This window comes from Triturus cristatus, chromosome 10, assembly GCF_964204655.1.
Source record: "Triturus cristatus chromosome 10, aTriCri1.1, whole genome shotgun sequence".
Classification (NCBI taxonomy): Eukaryota; Metazoa; Chordata; class Amphibia; order Caudata; family Salamandridae; genus Triturus; species Triturus cristatus.
Genome location: NC_140593.1, coordinates 673,894,966 through 673,921,485, shown reverse-complemented (window position 1 = coordinate 673,921,485; position 26,520 = coordinate 673,894,966). Strand labels below are relative to the sequence as shown.

The 26,520-nt window shown below is 44.5% G+C and overlaps 1 protein-coding gene across 1 annotated transcript in view; it reads right to left on the bottom strand.

Moving 5' to 3' along the window:
• STUB1 (STIP1 homology and U-box containing protein 1) overlaps positions 1-26,520 on the bottom strand; it is a 137,477-nt gene that overhangs the window by 98,444 nt on the left and 12,513 nt on the right. The window contains exon 2 of the mRNA XM_085628156.1: positions 2,273-2,471. Within this exon, the coding sequence (XP_085484282.1) occupies positions 2,273-2,471 (199 nt within the window). The remainder of the gene's footprint in view (positions 1-2,272; positions 2,472-26,520) is intronic.

Sequence of the window (26,520 nt, the reverse complement as noted above, 5' to 3'; positions counted from 1 at the left end):
TGTTCTAAAGAACTCAATTTTCCTGCATAGGAATCTTCAGCTTGGGAAGGAAATTGACTCAAATCATCACAGCCTAAATCTATAATTCTGGACCGTTACATGGTTAAACTCTTTACCGCTCCTGTATTCTTCCATGAATGTTCCTTAAGGACACTCTGGATAGCCCCATATTTGCATTAAACCATGGTAAACTTTGGAATTGCAGAGAAAGTTTTTTCTTTATTACTCTTGGTGTGCAGGCCGAGGGGAGTGGTATGGTTCCCCCAAGGCACCAATTGCAGTGCATGAGATGGGCAGATTAGCCCCCTGTCTTCCATTTGTCAAAATCTAAACAGAAGGTATATATAGAAAATGGACTGGTAAACGGATTGGAGGATCTGGTTCTGTTACATTCTGACGGAAGACTCATGGATGAACTTTCAATTGGAAAGACGGTTGAATCATTTACAAATAATTCGTTGTGGTTTGCTAACGGCTTACTTAATTGAATTCTCTACTACTGTGCTCCGAAGAAGTCCATCTGTATATGGACGAAACGCGTTGGCCGTTTTCCGCTTTATATATATATATATGAGGCACTTTAATGGAAAAAGAGAATAAATGGACGATTCATATTGTTTATTGAATGTTGTGGAAATCTCTCTTGAATCTCGCAATTGTTGTAAAAGTGGTGCACCTCTGCAAATTTATTTCTTACAGATTTTTCCGAAGGTTAGGGTGGCACATTCGCAGCAGGTGTCTACAGGGAGTGTACACAATCAAATATTCAATTGCATGATCTTGGGATTTGAATTTGTTGTGATCTCTTGGAAAACATTAAGCTACAGATATGATGTTCAGCACAAGGGAACGAGGCATCGCACTTTGAAGAACATTTACAGGGCATGCTATCAATGACCCCCCGCCTTAAAAAAAATATAACAAAAAACACAGGGCATTATCGTACAGCTACTACAACTATGTCTCTGGGAGAAAAAAGCTCTACTATTGCTTCAGTGCAGTTGTCGGATTCGCTTTACTGTGTGTTTTCTGGTGGTGGGCAGTTTATTCATGAAGCCCCAGTAAACACCTGACCCCGATGGTGAAAACATTCTCTAAGGTGGGCTTAGTGTCTTTGTGAATTTTGAGTTCCAGTGGTTGTGATCACAAGCAATTTGATGCATGTCTGAAAATGAAATCAGAGTTGTAATATTCCAACCCTTACACTAGACTGCAAGGAGGGGGGAGGGCAGTATTATTTCTTTAAAGAAACACAAAATATTAAACTGAAGTCAGGATTCATAAAGTAACCAATGGTGCCTCTTGAGGTCTGCATCTGTACCATCACATTTCCTAGAATGGCTATTAAACAGAATGACTTAACAGGGGGTGGGGTCTTAGTAACATGCCACTACTCAAATCTCCCTACGACAAAATCTCAGACCCCTTCTGGGATGAGATGTTCAAACTTCAATATTTAGCGCAATGGTAATTTGAAAACCTGAAGATTCAATGTGTTTTATTGTGCATCTTTATCTGGGCAAAGATGCACAGACCCGGATAGTGTGCAACTGCATAGGTTAAGAAAAACGTTTTTAAAGTAGGGTTGGAAATAATGTAAAGGCAATTTCAGGAGCATGCCTGCCTACTACATTCAGAATCCAGGTTATTCCTGATGAATGCTGGGCTGGTTGAATGAGCTTTATTGGAGAGTGAGAGCTAAGAGGAAATGGCGAGGGCTTGAGGCCAAATTTATTTCAATTTGTAAACATCTTCCCAAAACAGGTAGAGAGCTTTTTACTTAGAAGGGACTAAAGCCCCACAACAAACACATAAGTCGCCATTCCTAATGAAACAGGGTGAAGCACTTTATAATAGGCACCCATCTCTACTGATGAATGTGCCACAGACTGCCCCATCGTGATTTTTCCTTGGGAAATGAAGTCCCACATAAGATACCCATTACTACGGATTTTGGTGGAAAGAGAGTGGCCCCTAATGCCATGGGAAAAAGTGACATAGCCAACAGACTGTCTTCTAGATGTTAATGATGGCATATGTCACTATAAATGCAGGGTGAACAAAGCAAATCTACAAGCTAAAGGTCTTGCAGATACCTGACAAACCTAATTCATGAGTAGCATGTACCCTAACAGTGTATACCCATATTGGTAAGTTTGGTACAAATCTCAAGTGACTTGTTCAACACAATCTCAGTAGTCACCATCGACCACAGAAGAGAATAATATCTTAAAACAGAAATGCCTATTCCACAATATGTATTTTGGATTACCTCTCTGAAGGTTAGCTATGGCTTCATCATAGTTCTCGAGCTCGAGCTGGCACTGCCCCAGGAAAAAGTGTGCTTTAACAGACTGGCTATCCAGCTCCAGGGCATGTTTGCAGTCTGCCAATGCCTTATCGTGCTGCTGCATCTTCAGGTGGCAGAGGGCCCGGTTTGTGTAGTACACAGCCACAGATGGGTTTCGGTTCTGCAAGATAATGATACAAATTATTAATGAATGGGTTTCACATTAAACCGGAAGCCCTGTTACATCCAGATGCAGTTCCCTATATAGCCCCTTTCCTTATTCCATCTATAGTTCAGATTGCCACAAATCAAGGTGAAAATGTTGCAAAGCGCACTTACAGGAATGTTAGCTAATGTCAGAACTGCATTTTGGATAAAGTTCAGGGCAGAGGCTAAATACCCTGTATGAATTGTGCAAGATTAATTAGCATTTCCATGTCTCAGCTTTCAGCATACAAAAGCAAACATATGGCCTAAAGCTCAAGTCACAAAGGAGGCAGAAATGAGTTTAAAAAATCTGTTAGAACGTGCTGTAATGTTCTGGTGCTCTAGAGCTCAAATGGAGCCTTTTGGCTTGCACAGCCCTTCAGTCGTAGTTCACATGTAAGAATTACTAACTTTCTAAGCAACCAATAAACAAATCATCTTCTAATTAGGAATGAGATTATTAAACACAAAAAATAACTACAGACCACAGCATGCCATTCCAGATGTTGATAAAAGTCTATCCTGCCACTCCCCTGCACAGTAGCTGTTTTCTGCTGCTACACGGTACCTTTAGGTCAACCCAAACTCTGCTTTATTTTATTTGGTGGTTTCTATAATGCTTTGCCCCGATTAGTCTCTTTGATGGGGCACCTGCCGTCACAACAAACTATACAAATAGCAGTGATTAACTCCTGGAAGACTGGGCAAAAGCGGATGCATCACTAGCGAAAGCTTATACAAAACTAACTAGAAGGATGGTCCAACGCCACAAAACCACTTGTGTTACTAAGTCATCACCCTCACTTCTAACGTCTCTGCAAAAAGCAAGGTCTTTCTCCATCAGGCTTACGTGAAATCACAGGGAACACTTTTATCACAATATTGCTTTCCCACTGAGGTCAAGTCACACTTATCGACTCTTGAACCTACCAGCTAACGGACTATCATCCTGGTGCGAAACAGTTGGGTGGGAAATGCAGTGGATAAACGTTTGGAGAGAGCGATTGAATTAAATGGGACAGAGGATAGCAAGATTATAAATTAAAACAAATCATGACAGAGAAGGGCTCCTCGAGAATACTGGGTAGGATTTGGGAGGGAGATCTTTCGTACTATCCTGTGCAAACATAACAAATACACAAAAAATACAGCGCAAACACTCATCCGTTTCATGCTCTATGCCTGGTCAACTAATACCATTGTGAATGCTCTAAATGTATGACAAATCAGAATATTAAGTTTTTAGAGCATAAAAACTGTAACACCTCCATAGCCTCCCCAACCTACTCATACTCCAAACCAAATCAATCTACCAATGAACCATAAAAACAACATACACTAAAATTAACAGCCCTCATACAGAACAAAAACCTCTGTCCTAACATTCTTTACATGGCTTTCCTGAATTTGCCCTCTCAATTCACATCACGCCCAGGCAACTTTTGATGTACTATATCTCAGTGCTACTACAGTAACTTCGGAATTACATCCCTATCAACATTTAATTAAAAGAGGCTTCCAAGAAGACCGAGCCCTTCCTAACCACATACAAATACTCCAACCACTATCACACCAATCCTTATCCCAAAGGTCTCTAAGTAAAAAAATAAAATAAAAAAAAGAAGAAGAACCAATACAATAACTCAACAGGGCTCTTCTAAATAGTAACAGAGGATGACCACCTCCATCTCTTATCTCACTTCATCACACCAAACTAAGGTTTCAGAAGGCTTGCCAAACGCATGTTTTGAAAGTCAGAAGAGGAGCCTGCCCTAAGATTCAATTAGATCATACTTAATCGAGAAGTGGCAGTGTCAATCGTTTGCATTTGAAAAGTGAAAGGGCGTTCTCAAGGATTAATAAAGCACAAACAACAGGTAATATATGTGCAAAAAGCAGTTCAAGTATCTGTTGTACACAAAACAGGTACAACATACTCAGCACAAATCTACACTCTATTACATCACAAAGAAGGCAGACAAGATAGACAGAGCAGATTAGAAAGTCTTAAAATAGTTGGCTGGCAGACTGGGTCAGAGGAAAGGCACACTCACAGGGCAGACCTGCTTATGGCAATCACTGGGCAGTCATGCAATATACCGTTCATAGTGGTGGTGCTAATGTTCTACTACCGCTAGGTAATGGTTCATGGACAGCTGTGTGCAGTGAAAGGGAAATAGGGGGCTGGATAGAGTGTGCAACCCAAGTGAGTGTTGGGGATGAGAGCAAGGTTGAACTATTGAAAATCATCGGGCCACCTGTGTCTTCTGAGGTCTGGTCGTGTAGAGTAGGGGTGGGTCTTCTTGGGAGTTGTGAAAATGCAGACTAGGGGAACATGCAAGAGAACTAAGGGTGCACAGTATTTGTTCAATGAGAAGCTGCTAGATGGATGGTACAAGGGATCAGTTATGTGTGTTGGTATATTAACTGTAGGGGGTTTAACAGGACAAAGACACCAAAGCAACCTGGGTGCGGGAGCAATAACTGCTGTATGCTATCTACATCAGGACGAGAAGTTGACTAATATCTCGGTCACGCCCTATCTTAGTAAAAGAGGAGCCAAGAGTGGTATTTGTGACGGAGCAAAGTCAGCCCTCTGCATCGGACAATATGTGGGGGAAAATAAGGAGTAAGGATTAGGGCACTTGAGACATCAGCATTAAGCCCTGTGCATATGTTCCTTGTGTATTATTTACATACTTTTATAAAGACACTGATTAATGCTTCTGTGCTGGTAGAAGAAATGATAAATCTTTACTAGAAAAACATTGAAATCCTGAAGATTATAGAAAAGAAAATGCATATTGTAATTGTATTTATAAAGCGCTTACTACCCCCAACGAGGTGTTGAAGCGCTTTTCTGCAAGTAGAACGTTACTCCGGAGCCCTAAGGATTAAAGGGAAATGTGAGCTGAAATTCACTGATCACTGCCGATAATTACTTCGTGTAGATGTTGAGAAGCATGGGTGGGATGGTAGAGCCTTCAGGGACCCCTTCTTTTGTGAAATATAGTCTAGATGAGAAAGGGGGAGTATGGGTGACATTTGTCCTGTTTTGAAAGTAGGACGTGATCCAGTCGAGAGCAGTCTCCTCTATGCCGGCTTCATAGAGTATTTGGAGTAGGGTGTTATGGTCAACTGTAGATGTCATGAGGCAGCTGTCCAAATGAAGTAGTGCAGCAACCCCTTTCCAGTCTGCTGAGTTTTTAAGGCAATGAGGGTAGATTCTGTACCTCTTCCTGGACGAAATACTGTTTGGAAATCGGTTATTATGGAGTTATCTTCAATCTGTGAAAATGCTGCTCTTTATCGGTTTCTCCAAGAAAAGGGCAATTTTTAATCAGTCTGGAGTGGTTTGGGTCATGCGGGTCCAGGTTTGTTTTCTTTAATAATGGGCCATTTTTAAGTCTTCTGGAAAGATTCCAGTAGTTAAAGAATTGAGGATTTTTTATTTCTAGTGTGGCAGCAGGGGTAGTTAAAATACTGTTCTTGATGATTTGTGGTGGACAGGGGTCAGAAGGGCAGCCGACTGGCCTGCTTGCTTCGACCAGATACATAAATTCACTTTGCGATAGTTGATTGAAGGAATGCAGAGGCTGGATTAGCTGGAAATGGGTTGGTGCTTGTGGTTTTTTCTTAGTTTTAAATAGGAGTTCAACATATCGGCTTTGGTTGTGTAAGGATTTGCTAGTCATGGGAGGAGTTTCTTCTGTGCATTTAGGTATAAGAAACTCAGTGAGATTTTATAAAATTCTTTATTTGCATTCGGAATTCCATCTGAACAGGATTTTTTTTAATAGCGTTTTTGATTGTTGACTTGTACATTATGTTAATTTTGTGTATGCGAAGTTTGTCTTACATTATTTGTTTTGAGCCAGGTGAATTGCAGCTTTGAAAGTTGTTATATCTTTTTTAGTCCAGCATTTCCCAGAGGTGCTTGCTTTATTTTGTCCTTTTTTGTTGTTTTTAGTGATATTGGGATATCAAGCTCTTCCTGGAGCCACTCAAAGTTTTTGAATGGAATTTATTGTGTTTAGATCGGTGTTGGAAGTTAGTTTGTTTCTAAATGCTCAAAACTGAGTTTGTTCCATGGTCGATAGTTAGATATATAGATGCATGTAAGGTGGACTTAGGTATGCTGCTTTTTTTGGTGCTTTGTGTTGGAAAGCTACCAGATGGTGGTATGACCATGAAAAGTAACTAGTTCTGGATTTGCGAAAATTATATCTATGATGTGTCCAGCGATGTGTGTTTGTGGACAATCTGATGTACGCTCATTGTGCCTAGGCCAGTGATGATAGTACTTGGATGTGGCATATTAGGTTTGTCAAACTATATGTTTAGATCACCAAGGATGCAAGGTGTCATAACATTTGAAACTATGTCTAGAACTGTGACTGGGAATGTTGCATAGCTGCTTGGTGGTCTGTAAAGAAGCAGAAAGGTATAGTAGGAAGTTGGTGTAGTGTTCGCATCCGCTCACGAGGGCCTCACAACCTTGCACAGAAATGTTGTTAGCTTTGTTGAGATTTATGGTTTTCTTAAATTTAACAGCTGGTCCACCTCCTCTTTTGTCTATGCGATTTTGCGTGATCGTTTGATACCCTGAAGGAACTTCATGACAACCATGATTCAGTTATGAAGAGTAAGTCAGGTCATGTGTCAGTTAGTAGGTCGTAGATGTGGTGCTTGTTTTAAGAGAGTGATTGAGCATTTATTAGTAGGCAGTCTAGAGATTGTGTTTTGGTGGTGATGTGACTGTTAAAAAAGCAAGTAGTACTCTTTGAGCTTGTAGCAGATATATTATTAGTACTGATATGCCATAATGATGTTTGTTTAGATCGTAATCCTCGTCCAGCAGGCTTATAAGTTACTTTGTTAAGTAAGCATGTGAAGGTGGTGGAGATGGTGGTTGAGTGGGTTGGTGAGCTGTGTTGTTTTTGTAGAGTAGCCTTGTTGTGTAATAGACACGGAGATGCAAAGCTGTGCAGAGTGGCATGTTTATTTTGTTGCGTCTGCTTAGGTAGACGCTGTAGGGTTAGGGGCGGTGGTGGCGGAGCATGTGGGTCATGTTTTAACATTCTAAACGGTGTAATAGATGAGAGGCTGTAAATGAGTGTTGTGGTGTGTGTTGGTGAAGATATAAGATTTGAGAGCAAAATGGTTAAAGATTCAAATTATTTGTGTAGTCATTAGGGTGGCAGTGGGTGTTTCTATTTTGTAACTGAATACAGAATATTTTTTTTTTTTTGGTTGTTATCATTTTGTATATGTACAAACAATGTGACAGTCACGGGCATCCAGTTACACAGCCAGGGTCTGCGCTCTCTTCCTCCCAATTTGTGGGCCCCTGTCTTTTTGAGAACCAGCAATATGGTGCTCCGATAACAGGTGCTGCCCGCTCCACTCACAATCCAAGGTGAAAAAAGTAGGAAAGCTACCTGTTTGCAGGTCCCTGACTGCCAAGACTGCCAAGACAGGCCCAGCTCTTTTCAGTCCATCGGTAGCTCCCGGTGCAGCAATGCATCCCCACATTACAATAGGGTCTGGGAGGCTTTATCCCATAGGTACACAGCTTGCAGCAGTGTCCTTAGGTGCAGAATACCCCCTGCGCCAGACCCCACCACGTACATGGGCGGCCAGCGCCGCTTAAATTACCCAGCGACAGGCTAGGTCACCCAGGAGAGCCCCGCTGGGGCGGTACAAACAACCGGCGGTCTGCTCCCCACGGCCGCACCGCAATGAGTGCCACCTCCAGCTCGCAGTCACTGCTGCAGAGAGGGGCACAAAGCGGACGAGACGGTCCAGCTGGCAGAGCTCGGCGGGACCCGTTGCCAGCGCGAGCCCCACAGCATCTAACAGCCCGAGAAGCTGATCCAGCAGCCCCGCCAGGCCCCACTCCTCGCTCTTCTCCGAGCAGCGAGCCCAGGAACAATCCGCTGAACAGAGTGCCAACCGCAGCAACCCACTCTCACTTGCCAGCTCCAAGTCCTCACTCCGCCCGTCTCCGGCCTCACCCGCTCCGCACAATGCCACCACCAGTGTCGCTACTCGAGCAGGCCTCATGGGCCACCGTGACTGCCAGAGTTAAAAGCGACTCATGGGGATGGCTATCCACGAAACCAACAAGTCTCTTGGGTAGCCCAAAACGTGTAGAATTCAATGCAGCCCTCCGGGTCCTTATATTTGTTGCGATTTAGACAGATTCTGCAGCAGGGATGTGTTTGGAGTGAAGGGCAACAAGTTTTCATGTGTATTTTGTCCATGGGACAAGATGGCCCAAAACCCTCCAGCACAAACCCTCTGGCTGCCAGTTTACAGTAACACATTATGGATCAGGGAAAGGTATTGCCTGCAGTTAAGGCATGGGTCAATGCTGTTTAAACTTGTATTCAAGGTTCATTAATGCAAAGCATTTATTAATAGGGTGAGCGCTCTAAAGTAAATGTTGTAAACTCAGACTGCACTACTGACAGTGGTTCCAGTATAAAAATGTGTACACACGTTTTCAATGTTTAGCAATACGAGGCTATGTATAATGCTCCCAGAATGCTCTGATTAGATGCAAATATTTGCAGAAGCTTGAAAGCAACTTTGCTTTCAAAATAAAATGTTCACAAAAAAAGCAAAAACATTTCACTAAACTACAGTAAAATTGTGGGTAACATTTCCCGAAAATATTCATAATGGCAAATCAGTGTAACCAGTTTTAGTAACATTATGGGAACCATAAAAATAAACAAGCATTAGTAAAGCCAATAGGTCTGAAATTGTTGGTCAGCCTTTTGGTTTCCTCAATGCTGGACATGTTTTGGCTTAGTTTTTGTAAAACTTAATTGGTGTGGGAGCTGCCGGGCCTTCACCATTATAACAAACATTGGCAAAAGCAAAAATTGTTTGGGTCACAAAAAGCACACACTGCCACAGTAGTTCCTGGCACTGAACAAAACAACTGTGTGTCGATATGCTTCTTGTGAAAGAACAGAATGCTGTCACTCACAGTGAAGCTAGCCGACAGGGAGAAAGAGACAGAATTTTAATAAACACAAAAGGTCATGGATAACGCACGACCCAATTAGGGGCCCAATTATTAAATAAAGTCTCAAAGGTGTACCCATGTCCTTGCATTAAGTGCAGCTATACGGCTTTCGTGAGTTCACTATACTTTATAGAGGTAGGACAAGAAATACTACTCCTAGAAAATATTTGTGAACTGCATTTTAGCATGAGCAAATATGCCGGTGTTGATCTGCTCCTGTGAAAATTTGAGTGTTTGCAATTTTGCTTTGCCTCCAACCACTTTTTTCTCCAACCCTGGAAGAAGTTTTATGTCTGCCATTGCAAGGAGCACATTTCCAACCTCTCTCAATATGGTGCTCTAAATTTAGATTAGAGTTGGTGAAAACTCTTAAAACATGCAAGGTAGTAGGTTTGCACAGACTCAAAAGGGCATCCCAACCCTGGAAATGTTGCTTACTTTCACCTTCAGCCCCAGTATGTAGATCTGCAGAAACGTGGTAACATAAGAAAATTGCTAGTTTTCAAACCCTATCGTATGAGCCCGGCGTATTCAGAGAGGCTATTTCAGAGCTCTTATATAATGAGACTGCTGTCATAATTTGTTGCCGCATTACATTGCACAAAAAGCACAAGTGGATTTTGTTACAGGACAAGTAGATTTATGAAGCAACCTGCTGAACAGAAAAGTAGATATTTTATTAAATTTCACACCGTTGTGTAGGATAATGCTGACGGACTCAGGAGCTCGCCTAAACAGCGGCTATCCTGAGGCCCGGCAAGCTCCGCCCCTCCACAGTACAAAATGGTGTGTGAGATTTTGATGTGGTGGGGTTCGTTTAATGTTGTGAATGATATGAATGTAAAGTACTGTTGGTGAGTTGAAGTTGAGTTCTAAAGGGGGTAGTGATGTGCATTGGAGCAGAGTGTATGTGGTGTGTGAAGGGGTGGACAAGGGGTGTGTGTGTGTGTGAGAGAGAGAATGTGTGTATCTGTGTGCGCTACATTTGGTAGCAGGTTGAGGTAATGTGTGTGGTAGTGTAATGATTGTTTAGTTGCATGTCTTTGGTAGAAAGAGGAGGATGTTGTTGGTGGATGATTTGAGAGAGGGTTGAGTATAGGTGAAGGATGGGGTCTATTAGGAGTAAGTAAACGGTAGAGCTGGTGTTTTGTATGAACAGAAAGTGTGTGTTTGTAGGGATCAAGGTTATGTACAATGTGGTTTTGGGTTGTGTTGGTGATGTGTGGATTTGAAAGTGGTATAGGACAGAGTGGTGGTTTGTGTGAGAGTGAAGGTGCCATTGTGGGGCAGTTAGGGTAGAAGGGTGTATAGATGTGCTTTGAGTTTTTTTTTGTGATTGTTGAGACACTGAAGTGTGGATAGGGTTTGTTTGTTTCAAATGAGTAGAGTGCATCTGCTGAGAGTGTGTTATTAGGTTTATAGATGGGTTAGCATGGTGACTGGTGAATGGAAAAAAGGGCAGCATCTCTGGCCCAAGGTCCAAACAGGCAACTGCCCTTAGCCTTGATGCCCAGGTTGAGACACACTGAGCCCTAGAGTTAAATAGCCCTCGGTCAGGGGTACTTTGGCCAATGGAAATCCTAGCCCTAAACCCTAGGATTAATGGGAGACCTACCTCTTTGAACCAATCACAGCCCTATCAACCGATCAAAAGTCAAACACCGAGCCCTAGGTCCAACAAAAACCCTAGCCCAGCCCTAGGGATTAATCAGAACCCTAGCCCTACAAGCCAATCGGAATTCTAGCACCAAGTCCAATAGAAACCCTAGCACTAGAAACCAGTCAGAGCACAGACACATCAACCAGTAAGAGACTTAAACAAGGGGCGTGGGACCTTAAAAACAAACTTATGTGCCGGGAGGTGCTCCTGAAGTCAGAATCTCCTTGGATAGAGACAACCTCAATTCAGACTTTGTAGTTCCTGTACAACTCTGCAGGTAAGGCCCAAATCTAAAGCCACTAAAATACTGCTTTTCGCGCACTTAAACAGATCACTTTTTCTAGCCAAGAACGCATGCTAGATACAGTTATTAAACACAAACCCCAAAACAGATAAGCAGTCTATTAAACACCATCTGTATAGGCTATGGGGTGTTTTTCACCTTTTTAGCATTTTTAAAAAGGGGGTGTAGCATCCTCCCCAGCCTGATAGCATGCAAATGAATTACGCCATACACGGTACTCAGTATTACACGTTTTTACTATCGAGAGTGTAACTGCCAAGTACTGAGTCATGAATTTTATTAACCACACCCAGACACTTCTGTGACTAGACTACAGAGTCCATTAGGAAACATATGGGTCCTGTGCTCTATAATACACAAGACACTACATGGGGGCAGGGGATTGCCTTCTAGAGGCCTTAGCACAGTATAGGGTAAAAACCAGTAGAGAACTTTAAACAGTCATGGGTAGAAGAAAACAACAGTTTTAAAGTATTAAAATACACAGCACAAAGTCTGTTTTCGGACCACCTTCTTTGTCTATGCTCACTGAGCTGTTTAGGGTTCAGAGAAGCTGGGGCTACAAAATGAGTTTCTGAGTTTATTTCAAACTCCTTTTTCTTTTTTAAACTGCAAAATAAATTCTGAATGTTGTAAAGATTGTGAAGAAAAGCAAACCCACTAAAAATATTATTGGAAATCCCATCACAGCTTCACAAAACCCACGTTTTCACTCCGGTGCTTCAGCATCTGTTATTCATCGCATAGTTTGGAATATGTGATTTATACTACAAGTTTGCTTCTGCGAATCAGTTCCTCTCTGCCTTTCATACTTTGTTAAATAGGTGGAGCGGTTGACCAGTCTCAAATTACCAATGGAATGGATGTAAAAAAAAAAAGAACACAATCTTGTCCTGTGGGGAAGGGCCGGCACTGCAAGATGGCAGATGATATTTACGAGCACTCCAGTATCTGGCACCCAAAATCTCCCACTATGTTGCCTTTGTTGTCCAACGGAGCTCGAGAAAGCCTTGTGTGTCAGCTGGCTGGGGCTCCCTGGCTGCAGCGATGTGGCACCAGGCAATTAGTGTGCTGAGGGAGGTGTGGAGGCAGCAGTGATACCTCAGCCACACCAGATGGCCAGTACCACAATATGGCCACCTTCCAGTGTGGCGCCATGGCTTGGTTGGTTATGCTACGGTCATCCTGTGCCTGGTGAATTGCTGGCCCTCAGTGAGGTGGTAGGGCGCGGAACGACGACTCAGTGTCAGGGACTGTCCGGGACTATGTCGGGAACACAGTTCGGGACTTGAGCAAGGACTGGGTAGAAAAAGTACCGTGCACAGAAAGAGTAGTACAGCGCTGCCCAGGATCCCACAAAGAGTCAGAGGAAAAAACGGGATCCAAAAGGGAAGCCTGTACAAGATGGCTAAGACTTAGAAAGGAAGGTCACTCACAAGGCAATTTAGCATTCAGACACACTACACCCAGGACAGACGTGCAAGACATATATATAATACAAAATTCACAATAAAGGGAATGTGGGTAAAGCACTCAGGAGCACCACACGGTAAGACTGAAGCTCAGTACGTTCCTCACCCACAAATGCTGTTACAGATATTGACTGAAAATACCCACATATAGGATATGTATGCAAAGGCAGGGTCTGTGGAACTTAAACTTATGGTGATGTTATAACTGTAACTCAAAGACAATATTCACAGTGAACAAGAAACACCACCTAGGTAGTCAGCTGTGCCCACGGATCCTGGCGATCAAACAGGAACACGCAAGACAGTAACAGCAAGGGAGTAGAACTAAACACAAGCACAATAGACAAGGAGCTAGCAAGGAGGATTGCTTAACAGGAAAGGAAGGAAATCACAGGGCACACTTGGCAGAAAGCAGGTAACAAACATACAAGGCAACAGAAGCAAGACAGCAGAATAGAAAGATAGCAAACTAGAACTGGAACCAAGGCAATGGGAAGAAAGGCAGGGACTGGAAAGGGATATACAGAAGGGGAGGCTACAAGGATATACTAGAATAGTGCAGGTTAAGGAATCAAGAAAACAAAGTAGCATAGAAGGCAGTGCTGGGGCAGGAACAATAATTGAGATAAGGCTCAGGAGTCAAGGTAGCACTGCAGGCAGTGCTGGTTCAGAAACAGAGAATTATTAAAGCTTCAGGAGTCAAGGTAGCACTGCAGGCAGTGCTGGTTCAGAAACAGAGAATTATTAAAGCTTCAGGAGTCAAGGTAGCACTGCAGGCAGTGCTGGTTCAGAAACAGAGAATTATTAAAGCTTCAGGAGTCAAGGTAGCACTGCGGGCAGTACTGGTTCAAGAAAACAGGATATAGCTACAGCTCAGGAAACAAGGAGTCAAGAGAGTACTGCAAGCAGTGCAAATCAGGAACAAGAAATAGCTGAAGCCCAGGAACAGGAACAAAGAAGAACTATAGCTCAGGAACTCAGGAAACAAGGTAGTACTGCAGGCAGTGCTAATTCAGGTACAAGTAATAGCTATAGCTCAGGAACTCAGGAAACAAGGTAGCACTGCAGGCAGTGCTAATTCAGGCACAAGTAATAGCTAGAGCTCAGGAATCAAGGAACAAGGATTAACTATAGCTCAGGAATCAAGGAATATCAAAAGCTCAGGAAACAAGGCTCGGTCTCACCGGAATACAGCTACAATGACCAACACTGGACTGTGCAGAGCTGGGGCTTAAAAGAGCTCACAGTAATCACATGCATCAGGTGTGAGCAGGCTAGCAGCAGCCAGCTACAGGTGAGCTGAATTCCTCCACTCATCCTTGGCCTGCAGGGGTGGAGACAAAGCAGTGATCAGGGCATTCTAGGTAATGGAGTTTCAGGCATGAGCAGGATGGCTTCCACAAAACCCAGCATGGATTGGGAATGGATGTCAATTCCCAAATAGTGTCCAAATGGCTGGAAGTCAGTATATACATGAAGAGGAGGGTCTGGAAGATTGTTACAACACTGGAGAGTCCCACAGTTCAGCCCCCTTGGTGGTGGACACTAGAACGCAGGGAGCAAGTCGTGACACTCTGGCACCAAAGTGATGCCTGTGCAACTAGGGGGTCCTATAGGGCAGCCCTGCTGATTGGCCATGTGGGACCATCTGCAGTGCATAGCAGAAGACGCTCTGTGTGGCGTCTATGCGTGACCACGACTGCCATGGATTTTCATCACCCAGAGGTGTGAGATACTCCCCCCGAAGCAGAGAGACACCTATTTGCGTGATGGCTCAAGGAGAAGTCTTTTGTGGATCTTTTCCGAGAGGTTATAGGAGACTACGTTGAAATTAATCAGGCCTCTGTAGCATCCCCAGGGATTATGTGGGAGTGGTCTGGACACAGCTTTCACAGAGATGCATGGGAGAGAAAGATTATGGGTGAGAGATTGCCACACTGGAGGGGCAGATTCTCAGACTGGAGCATGCTGCTCTGGGGCACTGACAGAGGAGACTAAATGACAACCGAAAGGATCTCTCAGAGACAGTGAGGCATAGACTTCTTGACACAGCTAGTATTGCTGGGTTCTTTCCCCAGTGCTGACTCTACGAACAGGCAATAAGATGGGCGAACTGCTTTACTAGTTATTTCAAAAAGAGGAGTGGTCATGAGGGTTTCCTTCCGTTCGTGCTTCAGACGGCCAACTGGTATTGGACAGCAGGAGGAGCCCGACGAACCCTTGTCTTTAGCCTCCAATATTAGCCCCCCCCCCTTTCGGTAAAGCTTCGGGGCATAATACTTCCCCATAAAAAATTTTTTTTAATTCTCCTCCCTCCTCCTTTTCATGGAAGTTGGGTTCTTTGCCAGAGGACCTCCGGTGTGCCACGATCTCAAATATTCTCAAACCCAATAAACCTTTTAAGTATTCTGCTATTACAGACAAGACCTATCTTCCTTTTGAACGTAGAGGATAACCTCTTTGCAAAAATTATGGCTAAAGGTCTGGCCATGGTCACTGAAACGCTGGTTCACGAGGATCAAAATGGCATCATGGCTGGTAGAGGCACGAGACAATGCTTGCGTAAATTGCAGGAAGCATTCTCCACGGTGGACGTCCTGCAGCTTTATTTTTGACAGATTATGAAAAGGCCTTCAACACCATCCACTGGACCTTCCTGTTCGATGCCACGCCAAATAAATTTCTGCACGATATTTATAAACCTGGTGGAGGCCCTATATGATTCCCCGAGAGCAGGAGTGCAGATTAATGGGGTGCTCTCCTCTCCCTACTGAAGCAGGCACACAGCAAAGCTCACCTCTCTCTCCTTGCCTTAGTAACAGAACACTTTTTAAATTTATTTTTTATTGAGTTTTCAGTTTAAAAAACATACAACAACCACATTTGCTTGCCTGGCAGAATCAATGTTCATACATAACAGATTTTAACATTCCGACAGATCACAACATAATTTGACCATACAGATATTTTGCTATTCATGGATAGTGAAGCAAAGTCTTATTACTGCGTAAGCGTCTATCACACCCTTTTCGGCTACTAACGCAACATCTTGGCCACACAGCAGGCACATAACCCAGTGGATCCGGCAGGCTCCTATGGAAATGCATAGTTTCCAGGGACCGAGGGCTAGTTGATGCAACCAGTTTTTACAATATCATTACAGTGTTATACAAACAGAAGTATGTTGTGCTGATCAAACATTCACTATGATACATCGCTATTCAGTGAGCGAAGCCAGTGTGTGAATGGGGACCAGATGTCTTTTGGACGAGATCGGGCCGGCCTGAGATCCCAGTAGCATGTCAGTTGTTCTTTGCAATACGCAACATCTATTAACCAGGTTTTTATGTCTGGGGCAGTCTTCCCCCAGTGAATGGCCACCAGACATTCGGCTAACAGGAGCAGCATCGCTACTAGCCACCGGCTTGTTGTGGGGGCGTCAAGCACATAAACCAGGACCGCCACCAATGGCGATCTCGGCAGCCCCCTACCGGTTATGTGTTCATGTGTCTGAACACTTCCATCCAGAACCTGGCCACTCGTGGGCAGTCCCAAGCCAGATGTAGGAGGGTTGCTTTTGGTGTCCCGCAGCGCCAACATTTAGTATCTGGCCAAATGCTCATGCGATGCAGTTGCACTGGGGTACGGTATAATCAGTGCAAGAATTTGAAGTGTATTCATCTGAGGCAGTAGTTGGGTGAGACCTGCTCAAGTTGGTTGCAGCAGAAATTCCATTGTGAATCTGGGATGGGAGAGCCCAGTTCTGTATCCCGGGCGCTGCACGATTTTGGGAGAATAATCTCGGATGTGTGCTGTGTGATGGTGTAGATACGCGTAACTTATTTGGGTGCCAACGGCTCCGTAAGCACATGCTCCAATGCTGGAAGTGGCAGCGGGCGGCAGGGACTGTATCATGTATTGATCGGTAAGCTGTCCGCAACTGGAGCATACATGGACACTATTAGACCTCTAGTGGTGAAGCCCACACCCCTGTTCACATGGTACGACTATATGCATGTCCTCAGCGGTGAAAGGCTCGTCTAGGTAATTGCGGTGTGCCCTGTCAGGCCACAGCAGCTTTATAGTATTCCAGCAATTCTGAGTCTTGGAGAGATGCCATTGTGGTGTATAGTGGGTGTAAAAGTGTTTCATAGTGTCGAGTACGTCAGTTTGTGTGTGAACCGGCATCGAGTCAGGTGTGTGGAGCTCGGTGATGTAGGTGGAGGCAAATTTATGAAGGATTTCGGTTTCTCTTTCGGGTTCCTCCTGGAAGGCCATGAGCTTTTCCCGTATTTGAGCCAGTAGCTCGGGTTCCTGCAATTGAAAATGTTGGCACTCTAAGGCACGGATGTCTCTCTCTAGGTTTGTTATGGTGTTGTGTATATCTTTCAGAACCCCCGATTGTAGGGCTACGCAAGCCCCACGTATCACGACCTTGAAGGCCTCCTATAGTGTGCCCGCTGAATCCACGGAGTCTGCATTGAGCTCAAAGATTTCTGCAATGTTTTTCTGTATCTCAGCTTTAAATACGTCATCCAGCAGGCTGTGCAGAGGGCTGGGGATCTGAAGTTTAAGTAACATTGGTGCGTGGTCCGACAGTGTGCGTGGGAGATGTGTAGCCTCTATGGCCCAGGCGTGCATGTCTTTGGATGTGAGCCAAAAGTCTAATCTGGACCACGCGTCGTGCTGCTGCGACACACAAGTGCCCCCCCTTACATCAGGTGCAGTAAACGCCAGGTGTCCACTAGGTAGTTGTCATACATCAGGGTACGCAGCATAGAAGCCGCCTGCGGATGACGACTTCGGGATGCACGTACCCTGTCTGTGTGTTCTGACAGGATCACATTAAACTCACCTCCCCCAAAGTATTGCAGAGTGCCCAAGTGACTGAATCTCCGACCATACACGATTAAAAAAATTCAGGGTCATCACTATTAGGCATGTATGTGTTGGCTATCGTTAGCTGTTTCCCATATAGCCCACTCTTCAGTAGAATGTATCTGCCTTCTGGGTCTGTTATAACGCGATCTGTATTCCACAGGAGACCTCTACGAAGTAGGATCGCTACACCTCTTGAATAGTTAGAGTAGGCCCCCCCCCCCCCCCCCCCCCCATCTACCAGCTTTCACTGGGAGGCGTCCTTCAGACGAGTCTCTTGTAAGAGACAAATGTCTACTTTATGTCTTATAAGGTATGATTGTATCAGCCCCTGTAATCTTTTAGGCCTCCAACGTTCCAGGTGAAGCAGTTTAGTAACAACATGCTAGATCATTGGGGGACTGCTTCTGTGACCCGATGGGGGAAATATGTTTGCAGCGTCGTTGAACATCTGTATGTGTTGGCTTCTCACGTATTGTGACTCGGTTTGAACGTGCTGTGTGAGCAGCCACAGCAACTTAATCCCATCCCACACCCACCCCCCCAAATAGGTTAAGCAGTTGACCCCCCATATGAACCCAACAAAGCAATGAACTCAGATAGCCAAAGGATTACAGGGAAATTATCCCAGGGGAAAGTAGGAGTTACCGACGTACAACCCTGCCAGTTGAGGATGGGTGGCCGAGCCATACTATATTTCGAGCTGTGAAACGATAATGTTAAGATAGAGCAATAAGCACTGACACAGCATTGCGATGGTATAACAACGGCTTACCATGTGATAAATTTAGAGACTTTAAGGGAGACACAGTAGAGAACATGAATTAACAGGGATGACCTGCAACAGTGGTACATAGGAATCATGCAGTAATTGAGAAACGGTATGTTCAGTCATTTTTGCTCAGGTGACTTTCTGACGATGCTTTATCTTCCGACTGCACAGATTTCTTTGAACACCCGCTTGGATGGCAAATTTCAATGCTGCTTTCGAGCCTGTGAAAAAGTGAGACCTGCCCTCTAGTTGTATCTGCAGCTTTGCCCGGTATGGAAGAGTATACTTAGTTCCTGGCTGTTGGAGTAGTTTCTTGACTGGGGCAAATTCCATGCGAGCCACCTGTACCAGTCGGGTAAAGTCCGGATAAAAGGACATTGTATTGCCTTGGTATTGGACAGAGCCACTTTCACGTGCTTGCCCAAGGACTGTATCGCTATCACGGTAGTTTAAGAGGCGGGCGGTGACCCCACCAGCGGTCAGAGACCGAGAGAACGGTGGGCCCGTACGATCAGGAAAATGGTGGCTAGTTGGTTCCTAAAAGGTTCGTGCAGCATGGTTTCCACAAACTTCTCCATGTTTGGTATGTTGGTCGTTTCCAGTATTCTTGTGATTCTAACATTATTATGCCTGGATCTGGCCACAAAATCCTCTTTTTGGCTTTTATTAGGAAAAGTATTTTGCCCATCTGTAGCTGCTGCTCTTGAGAATGTGTGTGTTGATCGTCTGAGTCAGAAACTCTATTTGTGGGCATCAATTAGGGTCTCGTGCTTTTCGACCCTCTGCTTCACCTAGTCCAGACGGGCGGTGAGTGAGTTTAGTTTAGTTTAAAGTCTATAATGAGCAGGCTGGCTTAGACATCCTTCAGGATGGTATGCAGATCCTCTTCCTGTGATGTGCCAGTCTCGTCAACCCCCGTCGAAGCATCAGTCGTGGGACCGCTGTCAGTTTGGCGGGTGGGACTGTTGACAAATGTCAGATTTAGTTGCTTTGCGCCATTTTTCCCCATGGCTTTAGTCTCCAGTGAGCGGCGCGCAAGGCAGGTGAGTGCGCAAGAGCCACAAGTAGCAGTGTTCCTCCGGCTGTAGTACCGGTACGCCCAAGGTGTATCACATCTGTTTTAGCCACGGCAAAAGGCCTGGAGTGACCCCCTCAAGCTCCAACCAACTCTGGCAGGCAAATCGTGTGCACTCTTCGTCGTAGAACCTGGGCCGCGCGGTGTGCCTAGTTTACCCAGTGGTCATGGGCTCCGATATGCCGCCGCACACCCGCTCAGCGCTTGGCTCGGACTTATGCCTGTTTGTCTGCATTGGTTATGGGCCTCACTCCGCTTTGTTGCACACTTGTGTAGTGGTCGGTCCCCCCAAGTGGGCAAAGCCTCCAGCGTTTTATGGGGATCGGCCTTCTTCACACAGGCCCGATCCCCGGTGTGTGAGGCACTCAGCAGCAGCCCCTCCCACGGGGCCAGCCAGTCAGGTCGCGCCTCTCCACTGGAGATTTTCACCCGCGAGGTCGTCCAGCTAAGATCGGGAGGCCACATCCGGGACTCACCGGCACGTTGGACCCGACTTGTCCTCACAGCAGTCGCCACGGTCACCTGATCAGTCCGCCATCATCCGTGTCCTGGCGACACGGGGGCCCACCAAGAGGAATCTCGATCAACGCTGCTGACCCCACGGCAAGACAAGCGGGACGCCGAGTGAGCAGCAGCACCTGCCTGCCGTGCAGGATGTAAAAGTGCCACGGGTAGCAGGCCGTAGCACGCATGGATCGCCGTGCCTCGGGAGCAACGCAGGCAGTTCCCCCACGATCACAGAGGCAGCTGATTCCGGCACACACTTCCGTTAGGTGAGTGCGTTGCGTGCTGTGTTGTACCAGCGCTGTCGTTTGAGCGAATTTATGTAGGATGTTTGGGCTCGGTCAGCAGAGCCTTCTTAGTGAGCGGCCATCTTGCTGCTCGGCTTGGCCACGCCCCCTAGAAATAGAACACTTGGCTGAATGGATGAGGAGAGACGTACAGATATATGGGTTCAGGTGGGCAAATGGCCTGGAAGCCAGAGTTGCACTATTCACCAATGATATGCTTCTGTATCTTCAGCACACCCATGTGCCTGAAAAATGCTGGAGATTTATGGTGATGCTTCGAGACTACTGTTCAACTGGGGTAATCAGCCTGCATACACTTGACTGGGACATAGTATCAGATTGTGCAGGGTCCGTTTTACTTGGACATCCACACTGCTGGATCTGCAGGCCCCCTGGGACACAAACTTTTCACCAAATTAGAGTCACATACATACTGACCTAGACTCCTGGTCTTCTCTCCCGTTTAACCTTCAAGGAAGGGCGTCGCTTTGCAAAATGTGAGTTCTCCCTTGCTCTCTTTACATACTGCAAAACTACCTACTATGTACTCCTCCCCAACTTTCTTTCAAGAGCTACAAACAACCATCTTGAGGTTCCTGTGGGTGGGCAAACTCCCTAGAGTCTTGCATGTAAAATGCGCTTTCCCCAGTATATGAGGGTGGCTTAGGGGCCCCAGATGTTCGACTGTACTAATGGGTGGCACAGATGATACTACTTGGAGATTGACTTTCTGGGGTGATACAGGACTCCTCTTGGAGGCTGGATTTGGCTACCCTCTAGAGACATGGGATGCTAGATCTCTTATGTAGGCGACAACCAATGGTTTCACTACCACAGGTCACAAGAATATCTCTTGAGTTGGCGCACAGCTCAGTCTCATATTAAATGGCTTTGTAAACCCATGGCACAGACTCATTTATGGGCTAGGACATGGCTGAACAAGAGTAGGACCGGATTGGAATTTCAAAACTAGGAGATTAACTGGAATGTGATCACTTAGTAACATAATACAATTTACATAGATTAAAGTTTAAAAAAAATATTGACAGGGCCACATCACACTGGAAACATAAGAAGGCCTTTGAGGAAGTGACGGATTTGAATGCGCTCTAGGCTAAATTAACAATGGGCCTGCTGGGAGGTAATGGTATCACACAACTTTACAGGTCTCTCCTCTTTAATACCCCTAACCCACACACAAGCTGTGATCCAATTGGTAAAAGACATGACGACGACAACTGGCAGGAGACAAAGGCAGCCTCTAGTATGCTCGCTATTGCATCTAACCTCAGATTAGTACAAATCAACTATTTCCACCAAATATACCCTATCGTCGCATACATGTGGCGATTCAGGAGGGGGCTTTTAATCACACTATTTGGTCATACCGTCAGGAATTGTCTGACATTGCTAAACAGACATGTGAACATATGATTGCTACTACAGAGCAGTACAAATGATTTGCTGATAAGAAGAGACAAAAAAAGGACTACAATTTAAAGAGGATAACATGGCGTGGTTGTCAAATTCAAAGTACAAAAAAAATGCAAACTGACATTTGTGGGGCCATTTAAAATCTTCAAGTGAAGGCCAATAAGGACATGCGCAATGGTCAAATCTGGCATCTAGTGTGCTGGTCTGTGTGGTCCAGAGAACGACTCTTGGGAGCTGGCCCATTTGATGAGAGCTTCTCATTTAATTCAGTGGATCTCTCCTACCCGCAGAAACTATCATGTGGTAGGGGCTGGGGGGAATGGAGGTAGGGGGTTACTGTCAGGACTTACAGTCTGTGCCCATACCACGCTCCTGCATCTACGAGTGATGTCCTCTTTATGTGAAAAATACTATGCTTCAGGAGGCAGTCAGTAGTGGAAATACTGGGAAAATTGCAGCCATCACCGATGCTGTGAATGCAACTCCACTATAAGATGGCTGCTACGGTATACCCACAGTTAATGGAGCAAGCTCCTGGGCGTGGTGAAGTATGAGCCTGCTTGCTGGTACAAGAAAGTCAGGAGCTGTACAAGCGTCTACTATTAGGACCTTGCAGAGTGAGCATGCTTCCGGAATCCCTTGTCACTGGCATGTCTCAGTGCCTGGACCACATTCTATCAGCTGTTCTGCAGTGAGGGAAAATTACGTTTTGCAGCGCTTTCATTGAGCACGTGCAACTTGCATTACTTCAGACTGTGTTCTTTCTGTAGCACGTTGCGTGTAGAGAAGGCATTGCAGACTTTCCTATTATTTCCCTCTAGTGCACTGCACACTCGGCACACTGTGTATTGTTGTGAGGGCTTTAACTGAGTTGCATAGTCTTTAGTGGTGCCACTTTCAATAAACAAATGCTCATTTGAGGGGTGATTAAGTGTGGCATATTTATGAGACCACTATGTGGAATTTTTTGAGTTTGGGTTGAATTTGTTATTGCTCAAAGTCCTAAGTATGAGGAGCACTAATTTTAGTTTGTGCAAAGAATACACAGTGTATACAATGTATGCATTCACTGAAATAAGCATTTAAACAAGATTATGATTAGGTATCAGAGCATACACCCTTGATATTTGATGTGTTGATAAAGGTGTTATGTTGTGAGGAGGTGACAATTCTATGAAATTACAAGATTTGTGAAATAAAATTTTCTGTGAAAATATGCCACAGTATTTTCATTGAATCATGGATGATGAAAACAGTTCTACATGAGCTTGGCCGATTCCAAGCATTGGTTGGTTGGTTGCTTTTGTTTTGCAGGTCTCCTTCCCCGGTGTACCTTCCCTAATTTCTCTTCCCCTGTCTAGCCACTCTGATCCTGTTCTTATATAATCAGAGCCGGTGCTGCTGGAAGGTGGGCCTCAGGGGAGTAATGTTCCAGCGGATCTAAGGCTGTGACATGCCTGGTTAGCTTCACTTACTTGCAGAGGGCTCATGACACCAAGACACGCCCATTACACATACCTATCGCCGTGGATCCTAAGATGATGCTGTTGGGGTCATGGAATGGTTGGAGAATTCAGGATACATATGCTTTTGGCTACCCGGTGGCCATTTTAGACATCGCTAGATAGTGGAGGTCACCTGAAACCCCCTTCGCTGCCTGTTTGGATTCAAGAGATGGACTACTGCTTCATAGTGGAGAAGGAAATATGCAAGTGCAGAGGTTATCCCATCAAACATCAGAAAAAATGGGGCCTGTAGTTTTTCAGTTCTCTCTACAGCTGTACTTGAAATATTCAAGATGTACTCTTGTAAATAAAACCCCCAGAAACAGAGTCCATCTGCTTTCTAACCCAGTCTGCACTAGGATTCTATCACCACGCTTTAATCCTAGCCAGCCCTCACTTATTACACCAGCTGTAGGCGATAGGTTTAACAGACAGATGCATATATACAATATGGTCATCCAGACCCAAATCCAACTGAGACTTATGAGAAATATGAAAGGCTACATCCCTGAGAACAATTTTAAGACAAAGGTACAGGCCCTGGTATGGTCAGGATTACATTACAGAAAATATCACCTCACCCGGGATACGTATATTACATCTTGTTCACCTAGAAGCTGCTCTACATGCTTCAGCCTATCTCATCTCAGGAAACCATTGTTTTACCACATAACATTCTTCCTCGTTGCAATGGCTGCTGACAGGGCCTTCATGAAGGCCCCTGGGGCGAGTGGGTGGGGCAGACCTCCAGGGGACCCGAACTCTTCAAGGACCCCCTTCAGCCCAAAGTCAATGAATATCTGTGAGATAAGGGGGACTCGGGGTCCCTCATCACACTTTGCAGAGGGCCCCTTCATTTTGCGCTGTGCCACGGACTGCTGATTAAAGCACGGTGCATTTATACAAAAAGTTTACACAAGACTCTCCCCATTATCTGGCGTATAAATTGAATACGCGGGTGTCCCTTCCAGCATGCAGAACTCTGAGACACTTTTTAGATACCCTAACAAAATCTTCCCAGGGTTGACCCCAAAGAATCCATCTCGCCCTACCCCTTGACCTCCAATATCTACTTCCTGAAAATCCTCCTGCATAAGAACCGCTTAACCCATACACAATTTTACATATTGTTCCTCCATGCAGTCTTGTATATTTGGAGCCTGTGGAAAACTTGTAAATTTACAGTGCCACTAGGACAACCATTTATTCCTAGGTTATTTGCACAAGTTCATTTATTGATTGATTCATTAACTGTTACCTGGTAAAGTGGTGAAATTCATATAAGCATATCAGCTCATTATTATGAACTGGAGGACATCCTAGATAAAACATCAAATTATGGCATTACAAGATATATCTCTCCATCTTTCAAGGGTTATTAAATGTCTCACAAAGATGCTGTGGAGCAAAGAGAGGTAGAAAGTTACAGGCCATCATCTGTGTAACTAGGGGTTTTCCTTATGAAGCTAAAGTTATGGAAACTGATTTTCTGTGTGAAACTATGTTTAACTAAGATGTGGGTTGATTCTTACAAACATCTCCTGGAGTGATATGATAAAGGGGACAGATTGTCTTTTAGGAAGAACAGTTTCTCTTACAAAAGGAGAGTTTTGATATAGAATAATCCAAAGATTGAATGCCATTTTAGCATGAGGAAAAGGTATCCAGAGTTCAGTGCTAATAGTATCCATCAGTAGCAAGACAAGCAATTCAACTAACGTCCACAGTGTAAAAAGACAATCAATTCAACCAATATCTACAGTGTCTATTAAATGTTACCAATGTTGTTTACCTCTGGTACAATGTGCTACGTTAGGCAGATGACAATTGCATCTTTAGAAGTGTAACTTTACTGGACAATAGATACCCAAGTGTCTTGTGTAGCACAAGACTTGCTTCATCATAACAGCCAGCCAAGGTATCGGTTACATGTCACCAAAGCAGTGACTAATGAAATTTACAGTCTTTCCAAATGTCAGATTGTAAAAGCTCTCTAAAAGAACTTGCACTAGGATTTGAAAATAATCTAGGAGATGAAGATTTTTGACAAATTGTATTGCACTGTAATATTTATATAGCTTGTACTACCCCTATGTAGGGTGAAGATTTGAGACCAATTTGGTAATTGAAATGGGAGATAAGAGAATTTATTTCTGTGCTAGGACTACGCACAAGTCTGGGACAGAGATTATACTTCACATACTTTCATAACTACATGGTATGGAAGTCTGATCACAGATAAAAACAAACCCTGCCACTCATACCTATCCAGTACCATGAACAGGGTAATAATACAAAGTGAAGAATCAAAGGGTGCTCCTAGTTTAAAGAAGATTTTTTTACCCTTAGAACAGGGAGAAATTATTCAAAGGGCAGAAAAAATGACTTCCACTAAAAAGCATTGAAAATCAGTGTAAAGAACACTGAAAGTTAGCACCTTTTGATACTAGTGGTCGTAGACTTTGGGAAACATGGTAGCAACCCCTGCTTGTATGAAGATGCAGACAATGTAATATTAGAGCATTCGCTGTAAAGTGGGTAGCCTACTCTTTATTACGCTGATACCAGTCCAAATATGAAGTACAATATCTTGGGGCAACTCATTTTGATTTAGAAAACTAGAAAACAAATAGAATCAAAAAAGCTATGGGTAAAATACTTGAATTACTTGCAGCAACTGGTAATTAGTCAGACCGCATTCCAATCGATTATTATTTGCTCACTATGCCCCTCCAGAAAGTGACTAGACGTATGCAAAAGGGACTGTGAACTGCAGAGCCTAAAACAGCTAGATGCCTTCTAGAAGGGAACACTAGCAACCCCAGACCACTTAATGCTTTGCTTAGCCTCTTCAATGGGGTGCAGCATGAACACACTGGATCTATCATGGTCTACTTAGCTCTGGCAATTTTCATACCCCTTTGTTTTCCATACCACTCAATGTACGTCCAATTTCCTAATTGTACAACATCAAGATTTTCCCTTTACCCGGCATTCTCCGTTCTTTTGGACCCCAAGATGTGAGTTTACCTTCCAAAGATTGCCTTGCACTCGCCGGTGCTGGTCCATAGGAGACCTCCTCCCTCCCCCTTG